Source organism: Perissodus microlepis, chromosome 16, assembly GCF_051167445.1.
Source record: "Perissodus microlepis isolate ML-2025 ecotype Zambia chromosome 16, ASM5116744v1, whole genome shotgun sequence".
Lineage (NCBI taxonomy): Eukaryota > Metazoa > Chordata > Actinopteri > Cichliformes > Cichlidae > Perissodus > Perissodus microlepis.
Window position 1 is genome coordinate 16,396,107 of NC_140476.1, and position 24,470 is coordinate 16,420,576.

At 38.9% G+C, this 24,470-nt stretch overlaps 4 protein-coding genes across 5 annotated transcripts; all 4 read left to right on the top strand.

Moving 5' to 3' along the window:
• Positions 1-6,154: 6,154 nt before the first annotated feature.
• On the top strand, positions 6,155-7,415 carry hoxd12a (homeobox D12a). Its single transcript, XM_084908358.1, has 2 exons — positions 6,155-6,704; positions 7,177-7,415. The coding sequence occupies exons 1-2, from the start codon at positions 6,155-6,157 to the stop codon at positions 7,413-7,415; spliced, it is 789 nt and encodes a 262-aa protein (XP_084764484.1).
• Positions 7,416-12,299: 4,884 nt separating this feature from the next.
• On the top strand, positions 12,300-13,760 carry hoxd11a (homeobox D11a). Its single transcript, XM_084908187.1, has 2 exons — positions 12,300-12,900; positions 13,525-13,760. Exons 1-2 carry the CDS (start codon positions 12,300-12,302, stop codon positions 13,758-13,760), a joined length of 837 nt encoding a protein of 278 aa, XP_084764313.1.
• A 4,006-nt stretch (positions 13,761-17,766) lies between these two features.
• hoxd10a (homeobox D10a) lies at positions 17,767-19,554 on the top strand. 2 transcript variants are annotated; one of them, XM_084908195.1, is made up of 2 exons: positions 17,767-18,525; positions 19,288-19,554. In XM_084908195.1, the coding sequence occupies exons 1-2, from the start codon at positions 17,767-17,769 to the stop codon at positions 19,552-19,554; spliced, it is 1,026 nt and encodes a 341-aa protein (XP_084764321.1). The 2 variants fall into 2 exon arrangements, with proteins under 2 accessions (XP_084764321.1, XP_084764322.1); XM_084908196.1 differs by having other exon boundaries at positions 17,767-18,514; positions 19,280-19,554.
• Positions 19,555-21,703: 2,149 nt separating this feature from the next.
• Positions 21,704-23,274, top strand: hoxd9a (homeobox D9a). Its single transcript, XM_084908048.1, has 2 exons — positions 21,704-22,250; positions 22,747-23,274. The coding sequence occupies exons 1-2, from the start codon at positions 21,704-21,706 to the stop codon at positions 22,989-22,991; spliced, it is 792 nt and encodes a 263-aa protein (XP_084764174.1). The 3' UTR covers positions 22,992-23,274.
• Positions 23,275-24,470: the final 1,196 nt, after the last annotated feature.

Below are 24,470 nucleotides of genomic sequence, written 5' to 3' on the forward strand. Positions count from 1 at the left end.
GAATATTTCCCCGTAATCTCTAATATCAATTTTGTGAGATGATGGATTTCAAACTGGATAATGAACCACAGACCATAAAACATGGGAGAAGTTTGGGGAGTTTCCCAGTTAACCTCAGTAGATTTGTGTATATCAGTATTCCTCTAGTGACCATTAGTGGAACTGCAGTTTTACGGCTCTTAAGTGGCTTCAGTTGGCCCCCTGATCAGTGGACATTACCTTCTAAAAAAATCTTCTTATACCTCGAACATCTGTTAATTGTTTTTGCATTAAAGAGGAATTTATTCAATGAAGAGTGAAAGATAAATACATGATGACACACACATAAAGTGTAAAAAAATTACACAACAAACCTATAAAAAACAAAGGTTAGTTGGTTATTAAAATATGATCCACAGTGACAAAAATTTCACATCTGCAGTTTAAAGTGCAATAGATTTTTTCCATTACATTCAGACTGAGCAAATGCACTCGGAATTGGAAAATTATTGATCCATCCTGGCACCACAGTCTAGGTAGTTATCTTGATCCATGGTAAAACAATGTCTAGGTCAGGGGTAGGCAACGCCAGGCCTCGAGTGCCGGTGTCCTGCAGGTTTTAGATCTCACCCTGGGTCAACACACCTGACTCAAATGATTAGTTCATTACCAGCCCCCTGGAGAACTTCAAGACATGTTGAGGAGGTAATTTAGCCATTTGAATCAGCTGTGTTGGATCAAGGACACATCTAAAACCTGCAGGACACCGGCACTCGAGGCCTGGAGTTGCCTACCCCTGGTCTAGGTGAAGAATACAAAACGAGCACCCAGGGTATTGCTAAGAACAATTCCCACAACTGAATAAATGTTAACAAATGCTAGCAAAGAGGTACTTGTTTTCTCCTCATCGCATCTCAAGCTCTTGCACAAAAAATAATATGTGAAACATACAAATGTGATAGTAGAATATTAAGTTAATAAATCCTAGATATTGTTTTGATAACCAGGGAGTAAACCCGAGGCGACTGAAGGATTACTAATAGCCTATATTAGAGGTGAACAATAACACGAGGCTGTAAAATAATGTACCTCCATCAATGATCAAAGATGCTGAACTTACTTGAAATAATAATCAAAGTGACAAATATACTGAGCTATGTGGGACACCAAATCATCATGTATGTGTAAGATTGTGTGAGATATTAGTCATTCATAAAATCAAGAGAATTAAAGTGTGATATTGTAAAAGAGTGTTAACTCACTTGTGTAGGCAATTCTCTCAGCTTTTTAAGAACTTCCTGTGCTTAGTGCTTTATTTTTTGTTTCAACACTTGAAGTATGATAACATGGGGCTGGTTTTGCAGACAGGGTCAGTGATAGATAAAGTTGTTTCACATGATCCTCCTCCTATTAAAATGTGCAGAAGAGAGAACCACTTACACCATCATTAGTGCTTCTGATATTGCTAAAACAATCCATGTACACTGTTAAAACGACTTTGTAGACTTCTTTCTTGAAGTGAGAGGTCCATCTAGTGGCGTTATCTTGTGAATGCAGTTGCATAACAAAGAGGAGCATATTATGTTGTCCTAATCGACCATGTTTGAAAGCCACATTGTCCCATAAGTCGAGTTATGATGCATTATTGCAAGTATTTCGATGCTTGCTTGCTTATTATTTATTTATTTATTTTGCTTTAACTAGTCAACCAGGTTAAGATTACACAGGACGTTTTGAGTGAGAGATGAAAGCCATGATGAAACATTCACATTTAAACCCTCTGCTTCATTGATACAAAACATGAGCATTTTCCGGTGCTTTTATTTATGCTTTTAAAAGCCATTAAAAGGAAACACTGTACCGGAATCATGTAAATATGTTTTTTTTATCTAAATTGTTGAGAATTTTCGTCTTTTCCTGATGTCATTAAAGCAGTACTTTTACCGCGCCCCACCTCATCTATCAACTCTACACACACAAAAAAGACCAAAGACAAAAAGAAACAATTTGTCAGTAGTGAGAAAATTGACTGCAATCTAAACAATGTGGCAGACTAAATGTTAAATCACACAGTAGTAACTGTTTACCACCATAAAACTTACAACTTTTGTGATGTATGCTGGAAACTATCCCCACCCTTGTTTTGGGACCACTTTTTGAAATGTTAACTGTGACATTTCTTTGCAGTGCTTTCGTGGCACGTTTATACAAAATCATGACTGCACTGGAGATGAAGTTATAATGCAGCATCAGCACCGTCCTTATAACATAGGGTAGCTTTTATAGCCCATAGCATATGAGGCATTTTAACGATTTTTCACCATCAGTAAATTAATTGTGACGCAGCATATTTGAGAAGAAACTGTGACTCCAAGCTCCAAAAATACACACCACTGATGTATTTGAGTCAGCACACCTAATTTTTAAAGAAAGTGATCCTTTTCGGTAGCCCCATTAAAATACAGAAAACAGAAAAACCACATTTGTGGGAGTACTATCCTCGAAGGAACTCTTGGTTCAGGTCCATTACTTCAGATAATTCTATTGAAAGGCACCAGGGTGTCAAGTGTTCCCAAATGAACGCGACAGTTTCTCAGAATATAATCAGCTTTTTCTCCGATGCAACATCTCACGTTATTATTTCTGTTAAGGTGACCGGAGCTTTATATTTTACATAATGGAAATTTAAGCTGAATGTAAGTCTACAGTCTCTTAAATTTGCTATATTTTTATGTTTATTAATTTTTAAAAAAAATTATTTTTACTTCCAGTGACTCTAAATTGCTGCGAAATTACTCAGAAAAAAACTTAGAAATAACTGCGAAAATTCAGTGTAGCATTTCTCAGCCATGAGAACTTGAACGAGGGAAGCAGCAAGTTTATTACCAAGGACAATAGACGGCGGATAGCCCTCAAAGGAAAACAGCCAGACTGGAAACAGCTAGACTGAATATCCTCAATTTGGCTCCTGACACCCTAAACACGAAGGACGAAGAACAGTAAATGACACTAAAACTAGACACTAAAACTCTATTTTGAAATTGTTGGAGTCTGTAATTTTGTGATTTTTGGCTGCAGCCGAAAGCTCACTTTTATAAAGCAAAACGTTTCCTAAATATAGGTTCACACACGTTTCATGTGCGTTATTATATTAATTTTCTAGCATTAAAGCTAGCATTTCTGATGACTGCTGTCCATTTGGCCTCGATAGAAGCTGTGAACACCAGATTCTGGGCAACACTCGTAGGAAACACGAACAATTCATGGGCGCAGGTAAAACCGTTCATCTGCACACACATAATTGTTCCTAATCCTAATATTTTCTTCTCAATTAGTTTTAGTCATATAAATAGTTTTAATCACATTAAAATGATGATGTAATAAACGACAAACGACAATTTTCAGATTTTTCTTTTTGACTTTTTCTTTGCTGAAGTTTCATTGTAGTGTCTCATGAGTTACTCTGAATACTGAAAACACATGGCGCATGAGTCGTGCAAAAAAGTGATTGCCGATTTCTGTGTGTGTTTTATTTCTAACATCGATAAAGAAGGGGATATATATAAATTAAAGAACCTGTTTTGTAAGTATCTATAAGTATCTCCTCTGTGTTCCACATTACAATCAATCGGAACCTTGTTGATAACTTCAACAAATATTTTTACAGAACTCTGTTTATGTTGCATTTTGCGCAGCCGTCTTGGCCAGATGTCGTGAAAAAGACATTTTTAATGTCATTTTTTCAGGTTTTGAGCTGGGTGAAGAAAATTTGTAATGAAGGTTTGAGAAGGATTAAGGTCACTTTGCAAAAAACCGATTGCAGCGCCTAAATTGTGACAGGAAGGTTCAAAATGCCTTCGAATCAAATGTGCGATATGTTTGAGATTTGACTGATTATAGGCCAACAAGTTATTTACGACAGTTTAAATCTAAAACCTCGCATAGTCTATATTTTTAAAAGTTTTTAAACTATGAAATTTAAAACAGAAAACGTATAAACTGCAAACCCTCCCCCCCAAAACGTCTGATTTTATAACGTTTCCCTCTTTGGATGAAATAAATGTAACAGCGTCACTGGACTTTTAATTAATTGAAAAAACGTTGTTTTCAGTCTAACACATATAGTTTTAATCCCTTAAAATCGGCTTTGTAAAACATCAGTTCATGTGATTGTTATATTTAGCATACCTAGGTACTGATGACGATGTAGACTCTGGAGACATTATCTCATGGTTCCTTTCCTGATAATCTTTTTTTTTCTTCTTGCACAGGAAACCAAACACGACTCAAATGGTTACTGGAGATAAGCAAAGCTCCTACCGCAGTAAAAACATTACAATGGTCAGAGTAAAGACATAATGACACGATACAAAGGCTATATATGCATAATGTTATGCTGCCACCTATTGGATTAAAGCCGAAACATCTCACATAATCAAAACACTACAGGTTTATTAAAGCTTTTGTCTTTTATCTTGTATCAGATTAAACCCATTCAGAAGCTTTGGCTTTAATGCTAAACATTTCCAGACATATCCAAAAAACCTGAAACAAGAGAAAATAAAAAAAAGATCACAGCGACAGGTTCAGCATGATTAAATGTTTATTTTACATTTTAGGGATGTTTTGTGTATTTATTCATAACCACAAAATCCTCCATGTCGTCAGTGTCATTTAAAAAAAATCAATTTCACGTCACACCGATTTCAGGGGAATACTGTATCCAAGAAAAAAAATAAACAAATAATTTATATAAAACATGCAGTAATATACCAAAGAAAATAGTGCAATGTACTCCCCATGAATTACAGGCGTCCTTTCGAAAATAATATGGTATGGAGATATTATGGGTGTATTAGGAAAGCTGGTATAACGCACAATTACACCGTGTAGCTGAAGTATCCCACAACAGTACATTCACACATATCCCAACAGTACGATCATAAATAAATACGGAAAACTACAAACAAAACTGAGGTTGTTCCAAATTTAGCCAAGCACCTGATATTACCAGAACAAATGTGCTACAAAATGATAGCAGACGGAAGTATTTTCCATTTTATGTAAAGGTACTAACATTTTACAAGAATATCAGTGTTATTTTGGCACAGTTGGGTTACAGCGTAGCACATTTTACACAGAGATGAAGGCACCAATATTCTATAGTGAGTTTCATATGTGGCTTTATGGTGATCTTTAACTGGTGTGTTCAGATCTACCTACCTCAAGTTTCTTGAGCAAGTTTTCTCAAATAAATAAATAGATAGATAGACAGATAAATACAAATAATAAAAATAATAGACAAAAATACTTCTCTAAAAGTCAGTGGGAATTTTCAATCATGCGTAACTTTATTTCTGTGCTTAGACCTTGGCTCTTTACCAGCGCAAATAAAGGGTATTTTGCAGGCATTACGAGGAAACCAGGGCTACAATCAAATATCAAATACAATGCCCTGCGTGCACTAAAGGTATGTGCCCCTTTATGTCCGTTTATCCTGATATAGTGGCATTGTGTATAAATACAGCACGCCAGGCAGGACGAATTCGTACTTCTTGTCTGCACAATTTAAGGTTTTTGCGTGCAATTTCAGTGAAAAGGTAGTTAGAATTATGGTCAGGGTTACTGGGCCTTTCATTGTGTCACATGAAAGGCAAAACGCAAAGTTAGTATCTATCTATCTATCTATCTATCTATCTATCTATCTATCTATCTATCTATCTATCTATCTATCTATCTATCTATCTATCTATCTATCTATCTATCTATCTATCTATCTAGCATTTCAGTGCTTCCATGTGCACATGGTACTGCATGAGTCAGCCCACACTTGTTATCCTTGATATCTGCTTCACGGTGGCATCCCAAGTGTTCATGTTCTGTTCAGCAGCCGCTCGTGGCACTAAAATCATCGTCTAAAATCATATTTCTAAGTTTTTTTTCTGAGTAATTGCAAAGATTAAATGGTTGGTTGGAACCATTTCATTGCCCACCCGCCCAATACCAAAACATTTCCTCAAGGAGTATTTTGCTTTGCTGTATTGGAAGCAAGGGTGGGGGCGGAACAACATAGTTTACATATCACGTGACACTGTATTAACAAATCAACAATTACCTTCCCTTTATTCTTCAGGAGTTGCTAAAACGCTTGCAAGAAGCGTTTGAGGAAAGCTCCATGGAAATGTGTGAGCGGAATCCTTTAAATCCCGGCTATGTTGGTTCTCTGTTAAATTTTGCTCCCCCTGAGTCGTTGTATTTCTCCAACTTGCGCGGTAATGGAGCCCATATACCCGGGCTGCATCAGCTCCCTTACAATAGGAGAGAGGTGTGCACGCTCCCGTGGACTTCCTCAAGTTCGTGCGCGTCTGGGCCAGCGGCACCACCACAGAGCCGCGCCTTCGGAGGCTACTGTCCGCCGTTTTTGTCCAATTCAGTGTCTTTAAACACAAACTCCTCGAGCGGCCACGTCAAGACGCATTTGGAGGAGTCTCCTCGATGCTTTCAGGACACAAGCCAAAAGACAGAGGAGTCTGGCAGTCAAGATGAAGTTTACGCCGGGGATCACGGGGTCCGTTACTCAGCTCTGGACAACCGGTCTCACGGTTCTGCGGCACAGCTTGATCCGGATTCAGCAGGTCCACTGAACGTGAACGGCCCCAAACAGGAGGAGAATCCCATTCACACGTTATCCAGTAACCCATGCTCCAGGACGACTTTTGCTCAAGGTTAAGTAGTTACATAATTCTTCAGGCCAGATTCCTTATTTTATCAGCAGTGCTAGCTATTTTACTATAAAACCACACATTTGCAACAATATGGGCATGATCTATGCTTCTGTGTGCCCACTGTGTGGTTCTGTGGCTATAACTAATCTCCTATAACGTTATTACAACAGGAATGCATACATGTGGCTATGATTTTATTTATTTTTTTGGTCCATGTATACTATTTAAAATGTCCCATAATAACCTTGTAGAGTCCTTTGTATGTGTGAGTCATTCTAATTTCAGGTCTTTTTTTTTCCCCATAAGCGCAGCAGATGTGGTTTCTTTTTCTTATGATCTTAATAAAATATGTAAGACGTTAGCCACGCTATAAGCAGCGCATTTGGGACCACTTATTTTCCTTCACCTTATTTAACTGTGGCTGAAGGTGCTGTTAAAGTTTAAATCTTGTTTGCGCCTCTACTCTCTTCAGGTGCCCCGTGGTGCTCGTCGCAAGTGAAAACAAGAAAAAAGAGAAAGCCCTACTCGAAGCTGCAGCTAGCTGAACTTGAGAATGAATTTATGATGAACGAGTTCATTAACAGACAGAAACGCAAGGAGCTGTCAGACAGACTTGACCTTAGCGACCAGCAGGTGAAAATCTGGTTTCAGAATCGGAGGATGAAGAAGAAACGACTGATGATGCGCGAGCAAGCTTTCTCTGCATACTGATGACCTTTGGCCTTGATCCTGAACATCGCATCAATAATGTAACGTTCTGCGTCCGCACTCATCTTAAAAATTACTCCATGTTGCTAAATTGATTCCTCCAGTTGTGTTGGAGGAGTCACTGACTGGAATAATTTCCTATGTTCTTTTTTTTTCTTTTCTCGAATGAATGAATCTCAACATTTATCAGCTGCACAGGTGGGAAAGGTGGGTGGACGGAATTGGTGGGCCGGGTTTCGTGTCTACAGTCGTGTCTGTCGTTAGGTCTGGGCGACTAAAGCACTTTGGTGAAGGTCATGGAAATACATTTGTTTTAGTTTAATTTAAATGCGCAGCTTCTGTTACGTTATATATTATACCTTCATCAAAAAGTTCCAGCATATTTGTAGTATAGCCTAACAAATACAAAAAATAAATTTGCATTGGTGACTGAGACTGAGTAGAGTTTTACGCATGCTGGGTCACTTTTGGCTTTAAGATTCTCCAAATGCGCCGTAGGCCACAGCTTCCAAAATGGTCTTAGCCGGCGGATGATAATCAGTCTATAAGCCCACTTGTTTCTCATCCAGCGCAAATATGAGACCAGCTTAAACGGAAATGTGGAACCATTTGTTTTTGTGTCTTTTGTATGACGGCCTTTGCATGTAGTGCAGCCTTATTGTAGAAGGCAACAGTCAAGTTCACGTTTACGATGTGTAAAACATTAGCAATAGTCAACACTGCAAAAATATATCTCATGATTGCATGCCCATCCCCTAATTGCTGTTATTTAATCAAATGTCTGAATTATCCACCTTTTTTTGTGTAAATCTGTTTAAAGAAGTAATGCGAAACTACTTTTCGCAGCGTATTTGGCGCTAGGAAGTGTTTACGTTTGAAGCCCGCAAAAAAAGAAAAAGAAAGGAAAAAAGGTTTGTGGATGTGAAACAGTCTGATGGTGTCAAAACGCATAATATCTGTTGTAAATTAAATGTTTATCTTTTTTTTGTTGTTGTTGCTAGACCTCTGTATTGTCACAAAAAACGCACATATGTGTGATCTCAAGGTCGCATCAAAGTCATTGTAAAGCGGAAGATTTACATTTTTTGAAAATAAATACGCAGTTATAGTTTATTCCAAGCTGGATTTGACTTATTTAATAGCAATTTCAGAACGCATGGTGTTGGTAAGTATAATATGAAGTTATACAAGCTTTTTTTAAAAAAAAAAAAAAAAAAAGAAGGTAAATTGGTTTTGTACTGTGGATGCACCTGGAGATGAATGCATTTGTAAATAAAGATCCTTTAAAAAAGAATCGTGACCAAGTTATTTTGCATCATGATAGATATTTCATATTTATTAGGAATGATATTGGAAAGAAAATGTAACTAAAGACTTCACGCTTGTGCCGTTCACCGCTCCAGAGCTGATATTTAGCGTATAACCGAGCACTGATCTGCACCTCTTCCACGCTGCGTCACATAGATTTTAAAACTAAAGTCAGCGTCGTTTGTTTAGGAAATCTCAAAGCCTGCAGATGTAAAAGAACCATGAGGGGGCTGCCTTATGCGAGCGTAAGCTTTCTCTAGAAATAAATTGTATCTCTATAAAATGTCTGTAGCATGGAGGAATATTTTTCTTTTATATCTGCACCTTTAACAGGCTATTATCTCTCTGCTCTCCAGCACTCACTTTAAATTGAAACCCCTCCATTCTGCATTTGGCTTTGGCATTTTATATGCGTAATTCCTCTGCACAGTGGATAACCCAGCACCATTTCTCACCCACAAGAAAATCTCTGCATGCCAGTTGGAGGTTATTGCGGCTGTAACTAAATGAAATGGATGTAAATCAATATCTCAGCGACATCAAGTGAACTTTCTGGACCAGACAAGTCCATCCGTGCTCATTAGTGGTGCATGTGATATGGCCAAATCTAGCTCTGTCACTGTTTTCAATCACCAAAACTCTTCGCTGGTGTTTCCACGGCGGACCTGCAGGTCACAAGTGGTCAGGGTAATTTTAAACGAAGAGAGACCGCGACTCTGGAGGAACGACCAGCCATCAGCAGAGCAGCACACGCGACATTACGGGAGAGTGAATCTATAAATGGTTCCCCTCGTTACATCATTATCACGTCATCATCACCGCATCACTGCAACTATTATGTTTCTGTTAAACTGCAGTCATAAGTTCAAGGAAGTCTGAATAACATTTTAGAGCTATAGTAATTTGTAATGAAACATAAAGATTTTTTCCCTCTCCTTACAGAGTTTCTGGGACTTTGGCATACTTTCAAACCACTGCAATTCATTCTTTTTGCCCTCACTGTTTTGCGGGCCTGTTGTGTGGTGCTTAGAAGCTTAACAGCCAGTTCTCCTTCCACAGAGTATTTCAGACGCCTGCAGTGGGGTTTCTGTGCGTCTCAGACATTGTTTGCTGCTTTATTGGTTTACTGCCTGGCTGCGTCACATAGCTAAGGCTTCCTTTAGATAGTTGGGGTGCCAAAAACAAAGTTAAGGTCAAGTTAGTAGACTGGGTTTCTATTTCTCACAATATCAGAAAAAAAGTCTTATGGAAGTTAGTTTTCGTGTGTCTATTTCAGCAATTGTGTTTCAAGTGGAACCTTTTAATGTTTTGCTTAATGTCACACGCCTTAATTAAACAAGCTGGACAACACGACGTTTAACCTTTTTGTAAATGCTTGGAACTTCAAAGCATCTCGTCTGCAGCCTGATTTGATATCTGAAATTTTAAGCTTAATACAGTCTTACACATTGCAACCTTTCCATGTAAATGCATGCATGAATTTCAAAGTTAAAACCTATAGAACTCGATATGACACAAACACTTGCAGAATATAACCGCTAATGATAATAATACTAGCGATAGAAACACCAGAAGGATATTTTAAGATGTCTCACAGCAAATAAATAATAGAAGACGGCCAAAAAAGACAACCTAAAGCACACAAAACACCAAATTATAGCAACAACTCGTCTTAACTTAAAGTAAGCCATTAGTCTCATACCGCTATCAACTTTTCACTGCAATTTTTTTAATTAATTAAATAATTAAGTTATTTATTCATGTGATAGTTACATAGATACAGATGTTTACTTTGGAACATTTTGGCCTAATTTTGGAAAATATCTTCTAACTGGCTAAAAAGGGATTATTATGAAATGTAGTTAGATTGGAAACAGAACAGGACCAACGAGCTCGACTTTACCCCCAGATGATATTAAAGTTGTCTTTAAGCGAACACCACATTATGTTTGAAGCCCGACAATCGATTAACCTTAAAAACAATATAAGCCCACAGAGAAATATGAACTACATTTTTCCTGCATATATATATATATATATATATATATATATATATACATATATGTGTGTGTGTGTGTGTGTGTGTGTGTGTGTGTGTGTGTGTGTGTGTGTGTGTGTGTGTATAAAAATAACTAGCCCAGTGCCTGATGCAGTTTCACAACTGCAGTATCACAACTACAAAAAAAAAAAAAACTACAGTCATTTAAAATAAAATAAAAATAAAAATCGCCAGGTAATAAGTTAAAAATACAGAAAGAGATTAAACAATAAATTTATTAATACTTACATAGACAAAAAAAATTATTGGAGGAAATTTCATTTATATGAGAGATCCGTTCATCAGTGGTATAAGTTCGTTTTCTCCACCAAGAAGGAGGAAAACACTGCAAGCATGGCTGCCCACGGGCAGTAAAATGATTTGGCTGCAGAGGCTTGTTGGTGAAAAAGGCTTGGTGGACATCAGCTACACCACAGACGGTCAAAGTCAGTTGTTTTGGACTTGGCAATGCTGGATGTGCTTACCGATTTGTGCTTGCGCTTGACTTATGTTTCTGTGGAAACCAAAATCAACATTTCTGTGTTTGCAGTAACATTCCATGGGGTTGTTTACTTGTCTGTTTTCAAGTGCATCCATCTGTACTTAATATTGGGGGTTTTTTTTGTTTGTTTTAATCAACAGGACCATTTAATGGGCAGATATTTCTAAACAACGAGTTTTAAAAATGGACTCTGCAATGTAACTGGGGTGTAATATATACAATAATCTATTGCAGCCCAGTCTTGTCGTGGTCTTTTATTTCTTTGTGAAGCCTCAGTTTTTTGTCACCATGGTGAAGGCCAAGAAGCTTGTCAGTGAAACTGAATTCAAATGATTTCCTTCTGGCGTTTCTGTATGTATTTAACTCTACTCAAACCACCATGGTGCACAGTGATTATGCGCAATGAGCCTTAAATGTATTTGCATAAAATCTGACTTGGTGAATCACATATTCCACAGGCTGCTTCTTCTTCTTCTTTTTCTTTTTTTCAGCACGAGTAGGTACGGTAGCCTTGTTGCCATGCCATTTAAGCTTTGCATTGAGGTTAACGTTAATATTTCCGCTAACTGTTGCCACAAACATATAAAGCCAAAATTTACTGACGCCATCACTGCGTATGACCGTCATTACACGTCATTACAAGATGAGGATGATGTTGCAGCAAAGCTTTTAATTAAATATTCCAGCGATGGTTCACACATTTCTTCTTTTTTTTTCGTGAGCTATAGGGCAAGAAGGCTGGAGAGGAGTTGCCTCTGCAGCCAGAGAGCCAATGGAGTCTCTAGCATGCGCTCACATGAGTTTTTCCGGACAGTTTTTAATGACTGATATTGATGTATGGTAATTTCTTAGCTGGATCACATGACACAATTACCTCAAGAATCGATCAAGATGTATTGCAGGTCTGCCTACGTTTCCGATTTTTTCTCCCTGGCGGGGTCTTTCCACACGCCTGTGGTGCTATAGATGGACAAAGTTTAACAGAGCAAAGCTGCCAATTCTTTTCCTCTGTTGCAGAGAGGAAAACTGAAGAGGAGATATGACGGAATATGATGATCGCAGCTGTGCGTCAAATATGTTTTTACCGAGCTGCACTTATTACGTTTCGTCGCCCGATTTTACATCAGTCTCCTCCTTTCTACCCCAGACGACTTCGTGTCAGATTAATTTCCCCTATTCTTCCAACATAGCTCAAGTCCAACCTGTTCGAGAAGTCGCTTTCAGGGATTACGGACTGGACCATCCCAAATGGCACTACAGGGGCAATTACGCGTCTTACTACTCAACGGACGAGATAATGCACCGGGACTTAATCCAGTCCTCCAGCAGCAGGGCGGATGTGATATTCAAAAACGAGTCCTTGTATGGCCACCACGGAGGGACAGGCTCGCCTCGCAATTTCTTTACCAGCGTGGGTCGAAATGGGGTTCTTCCCCAGGGCTTCGACCAGTTTTTTGACACTCCTAACTTGGACAAGCCCAACGCGGAGCTCCCCAAACAAAAGACAGACTATAACGTTCCGGGTGATGCTGCGAATAACAATCAGGCTTTGACCAAAGTAGAACAACACAAAGCTGATCAAACCGGGAACGTCGACGAGGACTCGTCCTCCAACTGCAGCGACAAGATCAACCAGCAAAGTAAGTCAGTAAGGATATACTCCTATGTGTGTTAGACATAAGATGAACAGTCCAGACTTTAGAGGGTCTGGACTGCGCCATTTCCACCGCCGTGACCGTGCAGGGTTATATGCTTCTTTATAAGCATGCAAAAGCTTTTATATCCCAATAAGATTTACTTTACGGTTGTAAAGGTATTTACAATGGGAGACCGTTAAGTAACCATACTTAAAGGCCTCCTTGTGTCCAATAATAATACCTTGTTGCCAGGTTTGATAGGACATTAGAGGAATTTTTTTGTGACTCTATATTTTATATTTTAGTGCTGTGCAGATATAGAAATACAGTGAGGAAATGCAGACTGGGATGTAGTGGAAAGTAACCAAACACCAACATGTAGATGATCATTTGCGCAATATTGACTAATTTTCACGGGAATACCTGTGTTGGTTATTTCAGTCTACGCTCATGTGTGTGTGTGTGTGTGTGTGTGTCTGTGTGAGTGTGTGTGTGTGGATGAGGAAGTTTTTTTTTTTCAGAAATAAAGAAGTAAATCTATTAATCTGCTCTCTTTGCTATATTTCACATTTGGGAATTTTGGCATTTGATGTAAAATCTGGGAAAACTTTTTTTTGTCTTCCACAGGTTCATCAACCAAGTCCAGGAAGAAGAGGTGTCCCTACACCAAATACCAAATCCGAGAACTTGAACGAGAGTTTTTCTTCAATGTGTACATTAACAAAGAGAAGCGGCTCCAGCTGTCCAGGATGTTAAACCTGACAGATCGGCAAGTGAAGATTTGGTTTCAGAACAGAAGAATGAAAGAGAAAAAGCTAAACCGCGACCGTCTACAGTATTTCACTGGGAATCCTTTGTTCTGATACCTGGCATATCACACACAGACACACTCACACACGGAGGAAAAATCGCAAACACTTTTCCAAGTGGCTTCGTTGTCAGCTGTGATTAACAGTTGATTTCACAAAAATCTGGCTTTAAAATATTAAGTTGCCAATATTTTGTATCATTAGAATTTTTGCACCAACTCTTGCATTTAACCTGTTTATTTGTATTCTCATATTTTTGCGTTATCGGTAGCAGAAATTTCCGCAAATTGCGAGCTGTGCTTTGAAATAATTTATATTAAATATATGTAGGCTTCTTTCTTCTCTGAATGTATATTTGTAAGGCGCATGCAATGCAAATTATGGTGTGAATAAAAGTACGAAAATAAATATGCTGTCACGAAACCGATCACATGGAGTCAAGGAAGTTTTACAAAAAACAAAACTAAACTAAAAAAACTTTACATCAGGAAAGATTTCGGAATAATTTAGGCGCTTGCAGTACTGTAATGTCCCGTTATTTCCTTTGCTTTGAAACACTTGATTGTTTACTAAACCTTGAACCGTCTAGACACTATAATAAAAGTAGCTGTAAATGTCTAAATAGGGGGCTATTGGACTTTGGTGTCCCAACCCCCAGACCACATGAGGACTGATTCTCCTTCCTGTCTTAAAGTACTTTAACTCCAGGCTAGAAATGCTTTGAGAATTTCTGCGCATCGTTTCCATATTTAGCTCATGCTGGCATATTGGGGCACACAATGGAAAATATTGTAACCAGGCCGGTCTTCTAGAAGGATAAGTATTTCTTTTTCATGTTTCTCTCCTTTTGCAGTATTATAAATTGGATATATGTTTCTTTGATGGCTCTGAATCTGCGAAGAAGAAAGAAGCGCAAAGTGAGCTTATAGCACGAAATTTGTACGATCTTCCTTGTGTAGGTAAGGCGATTCCATCTTTGTGTAGCTTCACCATACACGAACCATCAAGCTGCCTCTGCAAAAAGTGAAAAAAAATTGAATTCCATAAAAATATAAGGTGCTGTATATCCTTCTTTCCCTTTTTTTGTAACCAGTAGGGGGGACGAACTAAATAAATGCACCAATTTCGGACAAAACAGCCGCTTTATTGATAATTCATTTGTTAAAAGACAGGCGATCGCTCATTTATGCAACAAAAATTACTCCCATTTTTTTAGTGTCAGAAAAAGAAAACCTCTATAGATTGATTTTTGCTAATTTAGTACCACCTGGGTTACATTTACCGTTTTCCTCCCAAAAGGATATTAGAAAACTGAGGTTTCATTAAGCATTTAGAAGGGTGCTCAGCTTGTCCTGCAGTGCAATTGCATTACCAACTGTGAGGGGCGTTTCACTTCAATTCTCAATGTAGCCACAAGAGGGCACTCTCAGTTTTTACAGCCATGCAGTCAATTTAACATCAACCCCACATGAAAGCCTGTCAGTGAGGGAATAATCAGTTCAGCAAGCTGTTTGTTTACATTTCTATTCTAATTATTACTTCTTCCAGTCCACTAAATTCAGCATGGTTTGCATGTTGCTGTTTTTTTATTTAAAGACTCATTCCCTTCAAAGTATTTCATCCTCTTTTTTAATGAACTGATAAAAAAACACCGACAAAAAGAGAGCCTTGAGTTTCCTTAAAGAAAATAAGAACACTGTTAATCAGAGAGCGCATTACATTTTGCTAAATGCTTCTCTGAAGGGATGAAATTCCTCATGAGTGTCTTGAAAACAGCAAACACAATTTCAAATAATTGTCATGCGTATGGAAATGACACCAGGAATTTAATTCTGTTGCGTTTCTTTGTTTGTGATCCGCATCATAAAGGCTTAGACCTTTACCTGAGGGCCGCATGGGCCTGAAGCCCAGTAATATCTCATGTTTATGCTAAAAGGAGCAGTGAATATTGACCCACATTTGCTATATATGTATTTCTGTTCAAATATATATATGTATATGTAACATATATATGTAACGTTTGTTTCTTTTATTTTCATTGTCAAATTCTCGTCTATTTGAGTCTAGCTATTTACTTTGAAAAAAGGTACAGGTACTCCGAATAAAGACCGAGTATTGTCGCAGTTTTTAAGCTTTCTTGTTTTGCTTGTAACTAAAATCAGCCAGTATTTTTTTCTTCTTGTTTTTAGATTTTTTCTTCGTTTTTTAATTTTACGCGCTCTACTCCAATGTTTTAAATACAAGTGAATCTCTTGTTATTTTCTTTAAATTATCACTGTTAATATTTACACTGTTAACAAGACTAATAATGACAGCAATGATGTCAACGAGTGTACGTATCCTTCGGACCATTTGACTTAAAAATATATTTTGGATCAATGTGATGTATAAATTGTTGATTTTGCCTGATTTTGCTTCCAAATGAGTTTTTTTTTATTGTATGTTAAAATGTTATCTTTGCAACATTATTGGAAACATGATAATTAAAAAAGAGAAAAAATATATATCCATTATCATTTGCCTCATTTAACTGTTGTAAAGCTTTATTTAAATAGCTATAACTGCTGCATATGGTATTCTAGATTTTTCTTTTAGGACAATCCCGTTTGCATAGCACACGTGTTTGTTTACAGCCAACTATAAATATCGAAGAGCCTTAAAGAGAGCCAAACGGACGTTACACATCTTCTCTTACACACTGTATAATTATTTCAAGCTTGTGCCATTACTATCAAACACATAAGGATTCCCAGTGTTACACTTTTTTGTAAAGGCCGTTAGAGTCAGTGGCAATTACTGGCATGACCTCTGATTTGTGATCATGAATAATTTCGTGGACAGTGTTTTTTTCCTCTCTAGTTTAACAGGCAGTACACGTTTGCCTTCCTTACGAGCGAAAACACTGAGGTATTTAGAGAATACAGTGACTGTGAGCACAGCCACGGTCAAGCAAGTATTTTGAACTCTGCTTCTGAGCGTCAAATACGTAGTTAAACGAAAGCACAGATATGATAATGCTGGAGAAATAGCTTCATGGATTAAGTGTGAAGTGTGTAATAACGACTGAGAAAGCTATAACGTTGACCTTCACGTTTTTACCAGTCTGTGAGTTAAATTTGTTAAAGGTGTGTGTCCACCTTTCACATCATCTTATGGATCTTCTGGGTATTTTAAAAGCTGATATCTTCCAGGAAACGGGGAAATCGTTTCCTCTTTAATAGAGAGATTCTGTGCACCTTAATTTAAAAAAAACATCAACAATAAGCCTTTCATAAATTGTCAAATCATAATGAAAAAAGACCAAAATTTAAATAGATGAAAGGAGAAAGCGTTACATTTATACTTAGTTTATTCTTTTGTTACATATTTAATACAAATATAATTGAGACATATGCTGCATATGTTTAAAAATATATGCAGGGAAAGCACTCTTAATGATTACAGCAGGTGACGTGTGAAAGGTTGAATAAAAATAGCCTTGCATTATAATCAGCAGAGCTGCTACATTTTTTTCCAAATAGTCTGCAGTTGTCGCCTATGCGCCATGCAGGCACCCCCACCCCCCTCCCCATACACCTACACACACGCACACCTACACACACACACTCTCTCTCGAGAATGTCTTCCACACAAAGAGACACGCATATTCTTCAAGTTGGTGCACTGATAAACACTTAAACACTTCACAGCGCGTCTGTCGTTATAAATCTGAGACTAGATTGAAGGCGAGCAGTTTTTGTTTGGATTCAAATGGTCCTTTCGACGCATTTCTTTCAATTTCGCGAATAAGTATCCAAGTCCCGCGATGCCCGGTGGAAACGTGCGCGACTCTCTGCAAAAACCAATTTCAAGTCCGTGTTGTAGGTGTCGCTGTTGACCACGTCTGCATCCGCAGTGCGAGTGTGTGCAGAGAGAGGAGGCTGCGTCTCAAGGCCATTTTCAAATCTCATTGGTGGGCTTGTCATGTGGTTGGGAGGCATCCTGACTTACAGATTGTTTTTCCTAGATATGTCAGCTTACAAAGGACATCTCTCTCCTCCTAAGAACTTAAATTCAAAAAATGTCCTTCTCCAGTAGCTCTCCTGTGGCAAATACATTTTTAGTGGACTCTTTAATTGGTGCTTGCAGGACGGACAGCTTTTACTCCAACAGCAACATGTACATGCCGTCTGGCTCAGAAATGGGAACTTACGGAATGCAAACCTGTGGACTCCTGCCGTCTTTCGGCAAAAGAGGGGAGGTCAACCACCAAAATATGGGCATGAACGTCCACTCGTACATACCTCAGATAGATAACTGGACTGATCCGAACAGACCCTGCAGAATAGAGCCTCCCAATCAGATGTCAAACTGTACATTTTCACAGAGCATAAAGGAAGAGAGTAACTGCTGCATGTACTCCGATAAGAGAGTACAAAAAGTCAACTCTTCAGAAGTCCCCGCATATTCTAACGTTATTCCTGAATCGTGTCCGGTCGATGGTCCCGAGATCCCGGTTCCCGGCTATTTCAGACTGAGCCAAACTTATGCGAACGGGAAGCATCAGGAAAACTACTGCCATGAAGCACCGAGTCCAAACGCAACACTGATGCAGCTCAGCCGGGTCACCCCGAAACCGCAGCCCTCGTCGGCATCTTCTAATTTCTCGGAGGTGGATAAAAAAATTGAGGACGCTTCGCAAAACCCGGAAACCGCAAGAACGCCGGTCCCCGTAGAAAGCCCGGATCCCAAGTCCGGCTCGGAGGAGAAAAACTGCTCAGTGGAAGCGCCTGTGTCCAGTCCTGAGCTGCTACAGAAGGAAGGGAAAGGTGGGTTGGCTGTAATGAAAGCTTTTATCTCGTGGCGCGGTGCTGAGAAGGCTCCAGCATCATAAAACCAAGTATAAAACACAAACAACCCTAAAGTCGTAATGTTTAATGAGAGTCTTTCTCAGGTTGCACTGATAGGCAACAGAGAATGGTTTTACCATGCAGCATGAAGCCTATGTCCCCCTGTTCTTTGGATATTTAAAGTATATGCATATTTTTTTTAATGCATAATCTTGTGTTATGTGAGCATATTGCACAGCTTTCATAAACTGAAGCGTTAAATCAAGCTCCACTGATTAATTCTAACATCTGTTTGGCAAATGTGTGAACTTTAAGTTTTGGAAAAAGATGAAAAATGATGAGGAGAAATCTCACCCTAACCCCAATCCAGTTTTGACAATTTGCAAAATTAGTCAAATATGTCAAATTCCTTATGAAATCTTACACGATTCATATTAATTCACCATTTAAATCAGGATTTACAGAAAAAAAAGATCAGGCCATATACACACGTATTCCTCGCGTGCGGGTTGATCATTTGGGGTTTCATTTCATTTTTGTTTTATTAGTGATGGCATGTGAGTGACTAATAACAACCCATGCATTTTATTTATTCAGGGAAATGTTGTGCGTTATTTCCCAGAGGTGAAATCCAAAGCAACTGATGAGCTTTTTGTTCGAGAGGACGCTCAGTGCGTCGCTAAAAGAATAAAATAAATAAATAAAAAAATAAAACTCTGATCTCTCTGATTTGAATCCCTGCAGACTGCAAGAGTGACACTCTCACAAACAACTGGCTGACAGCAAAAAGTGGGAGAAAGAAAAGGTGCCCCTACACAAAGCACCAAACCCTGGAGCTGGAGAAAGAGTTTCTCTTCAATATGTACCTGACCCGAGAGCGCCGCCTAGAGATCAGCAGGAGCGTTAACCTGACCGACAGGCAGGTCAAGATCTGGTTTCAGAACCGCAGGATGAAGCTGAAGAAAATGAACAGGGAAAACCGCATCCGTGAACTGACCTCAAATCTCACCTTTTCGTGAGGCTGCATGTGTTAGCTGTCTTTCCTCCTCCTCGTCCTTCACATATTAGTTTGATGCTTCGCTGGCATTGGACATTTATCTCAAAATCAACAAAACTGTGACTGTATTTGCCAATCTTAGTATTTTTTTATTTGTATTATTATTATTATTTTGCGTGGCGTCCTGTATTTGTTTTGTTTCATCACAGGGTAACACTTTGTGGTCTTAAATTATTGGAGGGTGCTTCTCTTCTGCTAAAAAGACATGGGTATCCGGCCGAGCTGTGGAAGGAGTTACTTTATTTCAGTCATGAAAGCACATTTATTGTCGTCTAGTGCAACATTTGTTTAAGAGTAAGTGCAAGCCGTGTGCTCGATAGTGAAATGTTTCTGTGGGCTTTAAAGTGATGGAAAAAATACAGAACAAAACAATGTCAATCTGTGAATTTATTGCATGTTTGTGGCATGTATCTTGCAATAAATATATTGTCAAAGGATCTTGTTTTAGATTTGTCCGTGCTACACGGTCTCTACTCGGCAAATAGCCTGCCTCAGGTTTAGCAGCACTGTGAGTATCCGAAATTAATTTGCACTGACGCAAGCATTGTTTTCCTTCAAAAAACAGTCCCATTCCGAGCAGGAAAAGGCAAGAAAAAGAACAATTTCCTCCAAGCTTGTTGCACAAAACAGCAGGCAAAACAGTGTGAATGCGTCCCTCATTTGTGTTTCCAGTTTCGCCAAACGTTTGTAATTATGCCGCAACTTCATCTGAAGACGAGCCGAAATAGTTTGTTTGTAGACTTCCAACACTTTTAATCTAATCTTCTTAAATTCAGAAAATATATTCTCACGCTCATTTACGCGTAGGCTACTCGAGGAAGGCTAATTCTGGCTAAAAATGACTTAAAAATAAAATCTAAGTAAAATTAGTATGAATAACAAGATAGAATTCCTTTAAAGTCTATTTGGATGCAAAAGAAAAAGCTTAGCAAAATCATTGGAAGATGGCTGATTGTGTAATGGAATAAAGTTGGTTTAGCTTTTGCGTGCAGGCCTGTTTATAATTAAACTCACTGCCTATAAGGATTAGAGGACGGAGTAAATTACTTTCGGCTCTCCCTTTCTTCGTGGCGAAATCAGCCTTCATTTTCATCTACAAAATAACTTCGTGTGGCCTTCTTAGCTTGCCACAAATCTTTTTCAAGCCTCTGATAACGTAACACAATTTCTGATCCCCTCCTCAGATTTGACCTAGTTCTTATCTCCAAGTGTTCACTGAAGGTCGAGACATTCTGCCTTACCCAGTGCGAGAGAATGACATACTGAAAAAAGTAGGTAAAAAAGTAGAAGAAGAAACATGGCGAGATGTACAGGCTATTAGTGCTAAATTACACCTTTCAGAGAGCAATACACACATGGACTCCTCCAAGTCTTTTTTTTATTGACAGCATGTATAATCACACGCACCTCGTAAAACATTTATTGATACATTATTACTCTCCTTTCAATGAATGTAATAATTTCACGACTGCTGCTGTTTCCGCCTCAACTTAAAAAATTAAACCAACTCAGAAAATACGTTTCCTTGCCAAAATATTAACAATGGATACACCGCACTGTGAGCTGAAATGGCGTCTTTTTTATTTTACAACATGTTATTACATCTATTTTACGAGGACTCTGTAAGTCCATAAACCATTTTACTGGGATTGAGGGTATCGGGACAGGACGATATTAGAATAGCTTTTTCCCCCTTGAAGGATTAAGACAGAAGGAATCCGTGTTTTTGGACGCCGTGTGTGCTTTTTGGTGGAAATGTTTCTTACTCCTTTAAAAACAGAACAACAGACTGTAGGTTTTGTTGAAACATCCCCACATCTTCATTAAAAAGGGGGCATTTTATTTGAGCGTTAGTTTTCTCCCACTAGTCACATCAGAATGGGCTTTTTATTATTTGAGAAATGAAAAGCTAAATTAAACCTGACGAAAAAAAAGGGGGGGGGGGTGAGCAAGGGCAGGATTGATTTACTCGCTGTATTGGTAAATATGACCACGTGATCCATGTAACCAATCCCTGTAGATGCGGGCCAGCAAAAATACTATGATTGTTCATAAAGGGAAGCTTCCCGTAACAGTGCAACCCTTATTATGTGAGTAGGAAGCCATCAAAAATGTCTTCCAGTGGCACTCTCAGTAACTGCTATGTGGACGCTATAATGGGGCAGGAGCCGGAGGATGTGTACGGTGCTCGCTTTATTCAGGCTCCACACGCGATGACCCCGAGGCCGTCAGGTGCTGGGGACAACGCAGACTTTTCCTCGTGTAATTTTGCACCGAAATCCGCTGTTTTCTCGCCGTCCTGGTCCTCAGTTCATCCTCAGGGGATTTATCATCCATATGTGCACCACCACCACCACCAGTCCCATCTGCCTGCGTCGGACGGGAGATACGTTAGCGTCCGACCGTGGATGGACCCCATTTCGAACCACGTTTCGTTCGCCGGATTCCCATCCAGCAGTCGGTCGTACGGGACAAAGCCAGAGGTCTTGCCAGCTAAATCTTCAGATTGTGACACGTTGGAAGCGGAGGCTCGGCCGCTCGCTGGCGAATTCACGTGTGGAGTATCGGAGTGTCCAGAAAAAGCAACCAAAGAACACAGTGGAAGTGAGCTTTCGAGCCACAGCGAACCCAAAGAGGAAAAACAAAAACTTGACCCAAGTAAGTAAACGAAATAGCCGGTGCTGATTTACAACTTTAAGAACTGTATGAGCCGGGTGTGTAAAACTGGAGGTTTTACTAACCTATAAAAGTGTCTCGTACTATACTGTTGCTCCGAAAGGGGAGAACCCGCCCTACAAGGGTTATTGCAGGGATCCTAATGTTTTTCATGTCACGGGACACCCGAAATAGATACACAACTTAATATTTCGATAAGACTGCATCTAAGGAGACTATATACCTAAGTACAGATCTGATTTATTTCCCTCTGTTGGTGCACGGGGGCAATCAGTACAAACAGGAAATCATGTAATCGAAATAGTCCTCTTTGGACATAAGCAACAGTTCTCATTTTCTTTTGCTTCAATGAAACCGACCGCAAGTCTCTGAGCCCCATTTAGGGAAAAACAATGGCTACAGTTTATTAAAGGTTACAATAAAAATGGGAAAAAACCAAACAACTAATCACATGTGTATTTACTTTATGTGCTTTTAGGTAACCCTGCAGCAAATTGGATTCACGCACGCTCGACGAGAAAGAAGCGATGTCCCTACACAAAATATCAGACTTTAGAGCTAGAGAAGGAGTTCCTCTACAACATGTATTTGACAAGAGACCGGCGCTATGAAGTCGCTCGCATACTCAGTTTAACGGAGAGACAAGTGAAGATCTGGTTCCAGAACAGGAGGATGAAAATGAAGAAGATGAACAGAGAGAGGAACGGCAAGGAGCAGCTATAAGTCCGGTGCTGGTGCCGTTTCACACATTCTGACGTTTGTACCAAGGAAGCCATGTGAACAATTATAATGATTTTTGATAGGAGCCTCCTTAGCCATTTTATTTTTTTAAATTTTATTGTTATTATTATTATTATTATTATTAACATTTAATAAGTGTCAGCGTTATGGGGTTATTTGGCCAAATATGCATCACACGTGCAAAATGCAAAAAATTTGCCTTGATGAGACCCACAGAGGATCTGTCGAACAATGTTTCAAGCCAACTGAAAGTTTTACGCAACAAAGTGGGATGTTTACGCAGCAGGAAACATGTATGTGTATTGCTGTTATTTGGAGTTGTATATATATATAAATATAAATATAAAAAGAATTCAGAGCAACTACTTCGACTGCTGTCTATGTCACTACACACACGGGACGCAGTTTCAGTAAAGCGAGAATTTACCCAGTTTTAACGACTTTTTGCTTAAAATCTTTGTTTTTAAAACCTCCTAAATTATTTTTTAAGCTTTCATACAGTTCATGACAAGGTGCCATGTTTAGGAAAGGAAAAATCTCCCTTTAGTCTAAATCAAAAATAAATGCATAAAGATTTTATCCTGTATTCGTATTTTTGACATGTTGACGTAAGCACCTTGTTCTTTAATTTATTTGTATTAGACCAAAGCATATCCCCTAAGGCCTTACTTATCCAAATGCGGTTTATCGAGGCCACGTAACCTAATAGAGAACAGCACTATTTAACATAATATCCAATATGTAATGGCTGGATGTTCTTATTAGCAGCCCACATATTAAAATTATATTAAACCCCCACTAAATATTATTTAAAACATCTTTAAAAATAACTTTAAAAAACGGAAGATTTTAGTGTTTTTTTGAAAAGTAGTGCTCCAAGTCATAAAATGTTTGCTATTGGGAGAGGTGTTGCGGCGAATTTCCAATTTATGGTCCAACTTGTACGAACAATTACTTTAAAGCAGGAAGAAGCGCGGTCCAATAAAGCTATAGAAATGGCTAGACGTCTGGCCTAAATTACTTTATGGGCCTGGCCAGTAATTACGCTCTCCTTTGAAAAATCCTTTTTCCTGGGTGTTTGCGTCTGTTGCTGACAAACAGAGTGTAGACACTTTTCCATGGGGTGTCTGGTCGATGAATTGTTTTAGAGGAAATCACCCCCACCTTAATGGTCACGTGTATTCATCAATTGCACTTCCCACCGATGGGAAAAAAAAACTTAACTTTGACTGCTGTGTGGTGCAGTCTTATCTTCTGATGGGACTGTGTACTGAAATGGCCAAGAACAGCACGTGTCTTAATTGTACTTTACGGGCAGGAGCTAACACGCTTTGTTTTTCTTTGTTCTTAAACTTGAAAACACCTTCAGTTGATTAAAACAGGAATCCAGAAAGTTGCAGATCTAAAATCTGTTTACCTTTACTGGAGCTTCAGGGCCCCTGGAAAGAATACCGGGAGCGC